The following is an 8,886-nucleotide window of genomic DNA, read 5'->3' as shown; positions in this document are numbered from 1 at the left end:
TTCTATAACACTATAACACACTGGGAAAATAATTGTTCTCTTAAAGTTTTTTTTACAGTTTAACAGAACCAGATTACACCATGAGTTTGTATATAATGTATAATTTTATATAAAAATACTGTAGATATAACCTCAACATACTATTTCATGTTTTTTTCCCCAGTGTATGACTGCCTGTGACTTTAAATTAAGCGCCTCATGTTTTAACCACTGTTGTCAGCAAGCAAACATGCACAACAAAAACAATTGTTAATAGTGTAGAAATGAAAGTGTAGTGTAGAAAGCCTATAAAGCACAGCTCACACAGACATCACTTTCAAACCGAGCAGCTTTCTGTTGGTCAGCACTCTGAATCTAAATCACCAACATGAACCCGTTGCAAAATCTGCATGAAGTTATCTTCACAATCATGTAGAGTCCTACTGAAATGACCATTTTTTGCTCACAGAACACCAGTAAATGTGACTGCACCTTTTTATTTATTTTATTATATCAAAATCAGTCACTTCATGAGCCTCTCACATTTACAGTTATCTCATTTCATAGTTCATATGTATTATTTTATTATTTTAAATCATTAAATATATAATGTTAATATATTAAGTTTCCTAATGTAATATTATGTTCAGCAGACTACACTACAGAACAGTGTTAAGGAAAATTGAGTATTCAATTTGTCATAATTTGCTTGTAGTTTTAATACAAAAGCAATTGTCTATGAAGAAAAGAACATTTTAAAAAAACATTTTCTACCAACTCTTGGTCATCCATAAACAAGAAACAAGTGTAAGTCTTAAGATTTTATGGCTCTAAATAAATATGAAAGACAAAGACTCTCAAGGCATCCAAGGACCTGAAAATAAGGTGAATAAACTTAACATGAACTATCCATTATATATTGTACTGAACTACAATGAACTATGCAGCTGTGAATACCTTTCCTCTCCTCAAAAAAGTCTTGGGAGGAGCAACTTAATTTTGAAATGCTTTAATTTAAGTACCTTATTATTTTACATGGCCTCACTGACAGTTTTCAGTGATTTCAAAATCTCTCGATCAGTTTTTCGAACAAAAATATTAATCTTTTTCTGTCCTCTGCAAATGGGGAGTATGGTTCAGTGTGTCCTGTGCCATTTGTATCAAGAGCCATGGCGGTAAAAGTCTCTCTGTCTTTATCAAGGGCTGCTCTGTCCTGCTCCAGTCTCGCTCTGTCCTGTTCCAACGAGGCTCTTTCCCGGTCAATCGCAGCTCGGTCCTTTACCAGCTGCACCCTGTCTCTCTCCAACGCCGTTTTCTCCCTCTCTGCGATGACCTTCTCGCGCTCCAGCATCACTCGCTCTCGGTCCAAGTCTGCGTGCTGCTTCTCCAGCAGCTGTCGCTCTCGTCTGAGTTTGGCTCTTTCAAAGTTTAGCTCGTCTTGAGTCTCTGGAGGGCTTTTTTCCATGTGTTTCCCTTTCACGCTTTCTGCAGTCTCTGATGAGGGTCTTCCATCAGCTACCGTCGCTTGAGTATTGACCTCGATAACTGAATGTGTCAGTAATTGTAGAATATCACTCCCCATTTCTACTTGATACATCTTTTTGCTGGGCTGGGCTGCACATTCAGAATCATCGGCCGGGTTGGTCAAGAAGGTCAGTTTAGGAGGGTCGACATCAGTGGGATCGCCATCTACAGCCTTCTCCATGAGTCTGAACCACTGCCAGGATTCGGGTTTAACCGTTTCAATGTCCTTTGCAAGAGCTTTTAAAACCTGGGGGAAAAGTTAGAGAAAACTACATCAGCAGGACTGAATGCATATATACTGCATTTAATTTACAACTACATTTTTAGAATTTCTGAAGAACAAAAAGTACTAGTTCTGTGCAGCCATATGAGCAAATCATTTAATTGGAAAAAAAGACCGCCTCCATTCAATGTGTTCATCTTTACTTTGTATTTGCATTTTAAATTCTCCCACTTCCGTTTTGCTCTTTGAGAAGTAATATCTCCATCCAGGTTGGATTTTGTCGCTTGTATGAACAGCCTAAAAAAAGAAAACACACTTTGTAACTTTCTTTTTAAAAGCTGCTTATAGAAAAGAAAATACTTGGGTTTCTAACTGGTGACCCATAGGAGGCTGCATAAAGTTTGATTCACACCAATGTCAGTGGAAATGTTAATTTTAATTTATTCATTAATTTGTTTATTTAATTATTTTACAAAACTCTCATGTGTTCCCTTAAGTTATTAATTAAATGCTTAAAATATATATATATCAAATTTAAATGTATGCATTTAGCAGATGCTTTTATCCAAAGCGACTTACAGTGCATTTAGGCTATCAATTTTTACCTATCTATCTATCTATCTATCTATCTATCTATCTATCTATCTATATATATATATATATATATATATATATATATATATAGTATTAAATGTATCACTTAATTACTGAATTAATATTTAAAACAATTCATTCAGTAATCATGAATTTGTTTATTTCTAATGAGTTTCTCCTTGCCATTGCAACCTTTATCTTGCTTGTTGGATGCTGTAGTGCAATATTCTGCTTTGAAACTACATTTACTGTAAAAAAAAAAAAAAAAAAAATCTATTATATATAATATAATATAAGCAGTTGAATATATCTAAATAGTAACTAAATAAATTCCAAAAAATATATTTAATATGATAAATTATATAACATTATATACAACACTTATTTTATATAAATGTATTTATAATGCATAAAAATTATAAATAAAATAACTAGAAGTCGACATTTTTATTGTTAATTTTACATAGTATTATGTCTCATCTGTCATTATTAGAAAGGGGTCAGCATAAATAGGGGTCCCTGGCATTAAAAGTTTGAAAACCCCTCCATTAAGAGATGTTCTTTAGTGTTAAACAATAGCATCTACAAGCAATTACGCATATGGGGTACAAACGACATGTACCGCAGATGTAAAGTGAATCACATATGAATCACAATGAGTACATACTCCCAGCCATTTCTGCATGTGTTCCTCCATCCTGAGAATAAATAGCCATGGGCCATGCGCCACCTGATCAGTGCATCGGTGTCCTTGTGAGACCCTGAAACAGAACAGAACAGCGGTGCAGACAGACCATGAGACAGACAAGAGACACGGAGTGAATTCACTGTAGGTTTGCTGTTGATGTAACGTGATTTTGTGTATATGCAAAAGTAAAACCACAGCATAAACACTGACAGGCTGTCAGTCTGGAATAATGAATACTTATTTATTAATCGAAAGCAGCAGCACATATCAAGTACATTGACCCGCTTTTAAATCCACCGTGAATTATATAGAAACAATGACACTCACACTGTTGAGATGGTTGCGCCATTTCTGAAAGGGAGAGAGGCGGCCAAACTCCTCTTATGATATATAACGTTACAGTAATACCATGAATATTATTGTTCTCTTTCACTTCTTCAACAACCGTCTCTACTGTTGCAGACAGACAGCATTTCTTCACAGCTTTTCCTGTTTTTAACAGACGGACGATTGCTATTAGATGAATGCCCTCTAGCGGTCAGGAGAAAAAACAACTCCCAGTTACACTATAGTAAAATTATAACAATAAAATAAGCATTCTTCTCTCGATTCTTTCTCATCTTTAGTTATAGATTATATGTCTAGAAGTTTTATAAGAAATGTAGTCATCAAAAAATGCTGAATCCTGTAATCAACAGCAAGGTTAACTAAAACAATTAAAACATTTTGAAATTGCGCTGAAATAAAATACAACACAAATATTAGAACTTAAAACTAAATGAAAATGAAATTACTGGAAATAAATTCAAACCTAATTAGTATTTTAAATCAAAAACTGATTTTAAAAAAATCACACACAAAAGCACATAACAAAGAGAGCGAAAATATCACTAAAACTGAGACCAGGACTATAGTCGTTACACTTACTCTGCTGTATATCTTTCAGTGTAGGTTTTTTTGTGAAAGCTGCAAACCTAAAACTTGAATAGACACAAAGCATAAACTCTGACTACAATAAGAAGCAAGATTAATAACAAGAAAAAAAGATACTGTTTATTGAACACACATTAGCGTCTATGACTCTATATGGGGTCAGTTGTCTCTACAGTAGAACCTGTCAATAAACAGTTTTTTATACTTTTAGCTGGATTTTAACAGTTTCTGAATGACAACAACAAGGTGGACCATGAATCTGGTTTTGATAATCATTGTGTGGCACAAATGGTATACTATCTGAAGGGTTGTTCAGATAATCCCATTAACTCATCGCAGTTTTTCCCTGAGGTTTGCACCCATCTGAGACCCGCTTCACATTTTTTCAATCACCTTTTCAAGTAAGAATATTAATCTTTCTCTGTTTTTTTCTTGAGGGCAGTCCATCCCATTGCATCCTGAACTGCTTTTCACGTGATTAGTGATGTGTGCCGACCTTCTGTCTCTGTCAAGTTCCACTCTGTCCCTTGCCAAAGCTTCTTTATCTTTCTGCAGTCGGGTTCTGTCCTGCTCCAAAGACGCCTTGTCTCTGTTAACCGCAGCTTTGTCCTTCTCTACCTGGGCTCTGTCCCGCTGAAGCGCTGCTCTTTCCCGATTGGCAAGAGCCCTTTCCCGCACTAAAAGGGCTTTTTCTCTGTCCAGGCCTCCAAGCTCCTTTTCTAGAAGCTGTCTTTCTCTTTGAAGTTTGGTTCTCATGTCATCCAGCGAGTGACTTTCTGTCTTCTGCTTGCCTTTTTGTCTTCCCCGCTTAACCAGATCCAGTCTGGAGGCCGTCGGCACGTTCACCGGAGATCCTTCCTCTTCCAGAAATTCCAATATTTCCCCTCCGACTTTAATCTGGCGTAGCTTCTTACTTGGGAGAGGTGCATTATCATTGTCAGCTTCTGCTGTGATCACTTGCTGGCTTATCGTTTCATCAAACTCTTCACCCAGAGCATTGTCCATGAGATTGAACCATTTCCAGCAGGTGGGGTTCTTCTCCACTCCGGCGGGGGGATATTTTGCATCCTTGTAATGAAGTGTGAAATGCATTAAACTGGTGAATATGTTCTGTGAAAACTGGCTTTTGCAAAACACAATTAGCAGTGAGACCAACCTTATATCTTGCTTTCAGGTTTTCCCACTTTTTGGCCATCTGCTCAGTTGTCATCTTTTCCTCAAGCCCCATTTCTCTGAGTATTGCGCTGAAAAAGAAACAAAATAATGCCTTTGAATCTGAACACAGGTTGTGAGAGAGCGAGGCAAATGTTAAGATTGCAAATCTCACCTCCAGGCTGTTTTAGATGAATTTTTCCTCCCGTCAAAAAGCGCCGAGGTGCTCGATCGCAGCTCTATCAGCTTTGTGATGTCCTCAGTAGACACTAGCGCACATAAAACAGCCAGTTAGTTTGCTTAATGCTCACATTACTACTTAGTTTCGGGGGAAAACGAACGACTTACTTTTATAGATGAGTTTAGAGCTGGTCGACGCAGAATCCATATTTTATATCACTTCGTAAAACAGATTTCTAGGGCCCTTAATAGTGCATGTTGAAAGTGTGCTTCTGTTAACATGCCCTCCCAGGGAAAATGGCGCCGTACGAACACAGCCTGAATAGGCTGCCTACTAAGTGCCCTTATTTTGAAGGAATGAATTTGCGTCTTTAAAATGCATATAAAATATTTCTTGAAATGCAAATTTGGTTTGAGAATTAGTACGTGTGATTAGAAAATTACTTGGCTACTGATAGACTTAAAGACCAAACCAAACCAAAGAAAAGTAATTAGCATTAAATGTGTGGGTGGCTTACTAGACCGAGGAGTGTTAGTATAGTAATACTTTCAGCTCTTGTATGTGTATTTAAAAGAATGTAAAAGTCTCAGAGTGTCATTATTATGTTAGAATTACTGTCCAGATCTAGATTAAAGAATCATATTATTCACAAACAACTGTAAATGGTCGACCCAGAACAGCGCTGAGAAAAATAACAGGCACCGTGAGTTAACACTGGTTAACTCGATCACGTGGCAGCTGTTACTTTTCTCATCGCTTTTCAGAATTGAACAATCAGAGCCGTTTGTGATTACTAGATTATGTTTTTTTTAAGCGAGTTCGCGGCTAAGGTTTCTATGACATGCGTTACAAATAATATATTTGAACAGTTATTTTTAGTGTACAAGTGTATCCAATAAAAACGCCCTGAAATTTGAATACGTACACTCACGGTTCTGTAAGCAGCAATGCGCCGCCTGGAGGAAGACAACTTTCGTGTCATTGAAAACATAACAAATCAACATTTTCTCTACCCATCGGTAACTGTGAGAAATAAGAAGTCTGAGTATAAGCCGATAAACAGTGTAGCTCTAGAAATAAGCCCAAAGAAGAAATAATGAAGAAATATTAAGGCAATAATAGTCACGTTGTGAGTTTGATTAATGTACACTACACATCTCCACATACTTGTCACAACTCAGAGGCAGTTCTTGACTACTTGACTTACTTATATTCATAAAATAAATACAATACTCTTAGATCAAATAAACAGCTGTTTTATCCTACCCAAATTTTCATCTAGTGTGTTTGAAATCTCAACTAATGCACTTGACCTTTACAAGTCTCTGCTAAGCTATTAATAATAGAGGGGGGCTCCTTCTCTAATGATGAAACAGTCAACAAGTCTAGTCAGAATGGAGTGTCAACAATCAATTCATCAACTAATTAGGTGAGAGAGATGTGGCCCCAGTTAATGTTCAGATCTGCAAAAATCTGTCAGATACATTTAAAAAGCTGGAAAGTGTGGATGTAGTCCATCTGTGTCAAAAAAAAAAAACCTTTAACTGCTTTATACAATACATTATGTTTTATTTTATTATTAAGTTACTTTTCTCAGTGAACATTCTGCAAAACATTTGAGTTATCCACATAAAATGGGTGGGTTTTTATTTAGTTAGTTATTTTTTTGTAGTGCAGTGCAGGCAAACAAATTGAACCTTTAGATTTTTTACAATAAAGGGTTTTTTAAAAGTTTTAGATGCATTTATCTTTCTGTTTTGTAAACTTCAATCAATCTATAGTATATGTGTCATATATGTGCTTTGCCATTAAATTTTAGAAACAAACATATTGTGGTTTTGGCACAAACAGAAGGCCATAATTTTTCGATACAAAAATGAAATACATATATATAAAACTGTTACATTTACATTTAGTCATTTAGCAGATGCCTTTACAATGAGGACAATGGAAATTAATCATAATCAACAAAAGAGCAATGATATGCAAGCAAGGAAACAAGCATAAAGTTTTTTTTTTTTTTAAAGATAGAATTAGAATAATATATTGTACTGCAAAACACTCTGTTCCATCGGTCTATCTGCCGTTCTTCTTTATCATATTGATATCAAAATGCATTTTGCATCATATTTCAGTCATGCGAAAGTGTGTCCTTTGTAGTCCAGTGTGGAGAAAGGGGTTAATCTCTGTGCATATGTCCTTAAAAGCACTGATGCTGTTTTCCTCTTATATTATTAAGCTTCTTCAGCGGCTTTAAACCATTGAGAGAAGATTAGTGAGGTTATTCTGTGACGATGTGTTTGTGTGTGCGCGTGCATCCTCATGAAGTGTGTAATGTTGATGGTGTGCGTGTGTGTCTTCTTTCTGCTCTTGCAAGGATGCTGTTCGATATCTCAACGAGAGCAGTCCAACAGAGGCTGATCGATCCATCAGTGCAAATTAAACCTCATTCCCTTGTCTTTAAAAATCACTGTAAGCACTGTATTGTATTTTCCCTCTATGTGAATCTGTGCCTCTCTAATCCAGCAGTCTGCATCCTGTGTTGGGGAAGAAGAGGGGGTTGTATGTGTCTCTGTAATCTTACTATGTCTGTGTGGAACTGTGTTGCTAATCCTGCTGTGTTTGCGTGTGTGTGTTCGCTAGAGTGTTTCCCCAACGTAATCCTATGACAGCGAGCACTGGTGCATGTGAATGGTTGTAAATGATAATGCATACATGCCTTGTGCGTTTAACATCTTTTTACGCTGTACGTCCGGCAGCACAGACACAAGCTTGACTCCACGTGTGGGCAGGGTTTGACATCATCAGGCGTCATTGCCGTGCTGAGGTGATATGGGAGAGCAGGATCAGCAGAGACATTTGGCTTGATCTCTAACTTTCCAGAGGCGTGGCTGGGGGAGGGGAATGACTGGTTCGGAATGACGAACTGGAATTAGGATAAATATAGGAAGTAGTCTCAGATCAGCTGTTCCAAATTTTAACCATTATGGAAAAATCTACAGTTCTGGTCTCTTAGATATCTTGGGTTAATACAAAATGGGAATGTGTAGTATAATCCAGGGATTAATAGATGATAGTAGTGGGCCTTTTGTTGTGAAAAATAAGACTTTAGCATGCTTTTATTATGGAAGTAATATCATTTAAAAGAATATACTTTAGTGTGAACTGAATGTAATGTTTTAAGACACTTAATTGTATTACACATTAAAATATGTGCACTTTAAAGCATGACAAAAGATTAAAAATTAATCTAAAAATGTAGTTAATAAAAGCCTACTTTCTTGGAAAATAAAATATATTTTAAAGAATTGACTTCCATTATATGGCCAGAAAATACTATGGAAGTCGATGGGAACAGAAACTGTTAGGTTACCAAAAATTTTTTTTTTGTGTTTCACAGAAAAAGAAAGTCATGTTTGGATTGACATAAATGACAGACTTTTAATATTTGAACGTAGGCCTACTATCCGTTTAAGTGGCCTTTATTAATATTATATTATATTAATTCATTAATATTATCTGCAAGCAGGGTTTTTTTTCTCTCTAAATACACTTGTGAGATTTTAAGTTCACATTAAATACAAATAAGCATACTCTTTTTTTTCAGAAAGG

General features: G+C 36.1%; 2 protein-coding genes across 2 annotated transcripts; both read right to left on the bottom strand.

Annotated features, from left to right (window-relative positions):
* Positions 1–972: 972 nt before the first annotated feature.
* Positions 973–3,494, bottom strand: LOC132133552 (uncharacterized). Its single transcript, XM_059546432.1, has 4 exons — positions 3,336–3,494; positions 2,988–3,081; positions 1,930–2,023; positions 973–1,750 (listed from the first exon to the last, which is right to left on the bottom strand). The coding sequence occupies exons 1-4, from the start codon at positions 3,355–3,357 to the stop codon at positions 1,043–1,045; spliced, it is 918 nt and encodes a 305-aa protein (XP_059402415.1). The 5' UTR covers positions 3,358–3,494; the 3' UTR covers positions 973–1,042.
* A 541-nt stretch (positions 3,495–4,035) lies between these two features.
* LOC132133553 (uncharacterized) lies at positions 4,036–5,710 on the bottom strand. The gene is made up of 4 exons (XM_059546433.1): positions 5,442–5,710; positions 5,269–5,362; positions 5,098–5,185; positions 4,036–5,009 (listed from the first exon to the last, which is right to left on the bottom strand). The coding sequence occupies exons 1-4, from the start codon at positions 5,479–5,481 to the stop codon at positions 4,317–4,319; spliced, it is 915 nt and encodes a 304-aa protein (XP_059402416.1). The 5' UTR covers positions 5,482–5,710; the 3' UTR covers positions 4,036–4,316.
* Between the last annotated feature and the right edge of the window lie 3,176 nt (positions 5,711–8,886).

This window comes from Carassius carassius, chromosome 50 (genome assembly GCF_963082965.1).
Source record: "Carassius carassius chromosome 50, fCarCar2.1, whole genome shotgun sequence".
Classification (NCBI taxonomy): Eukaryota; Metazoa; Chordata; class Actinopteri; order Cypriniformes; family Cyprinidae; genus Carassius; species Carassius carassius.
The sequence above is the reverse complement of the archived record's forward strand: the minus strand, read 5'-3'. Positions and strand labels throughout refer to the sequence as shown.

What these genes read in the sequence shown, in the direction of transcription:
- LOC132133552 (XM_059546432.1), bottom strand. Translation starts at nt 3,357, where the DNA reads ATGGCGCAACCATCTCAACAGT. An exon ending in GGCGCAACCATCTCAACAGT is followed by an intron (nt 3,082 to 3,335) that starts GTGAGTGTCATT and finishes GTTCTGTTTCAG; the next exon opens with GGTCTCACAAGGACACCGAT. An exon ending in ACATGCAGAAATGGCTGGGA is followed by an intron (nt 2,024 to 2,987) that starts GTATGTACTCAT and finishes TTCTTTTTTTAG; the next exon opens with GCTGTTCATACAAGCGACAA.
- LOC132133553 (XM_059546433.1), bottom strand. Translation starts at nt 5,481, where the DNA reads ATGGATTCTGCGTCGACCAGCTCTAAACTCATCTATAAAA. An exon ending in TCATCTAAAACAGCCTGGAG is followed by an intron (nt 5,186 to 5,268) that starts GTGAGATTTGCA and finishes TTTCTTTTTCAG; the next exon opens with CGCAATACTCAGAGAAATGG. An exon ending in ACCTGAAAGCAAGATATAAG is followed by an intron (nt 5,010 to 5,097) that starts GTTGGTCTCACT and finishes CTTCATTACAAG; the next exon opens with GATGCAAAATATCCCCCCGC.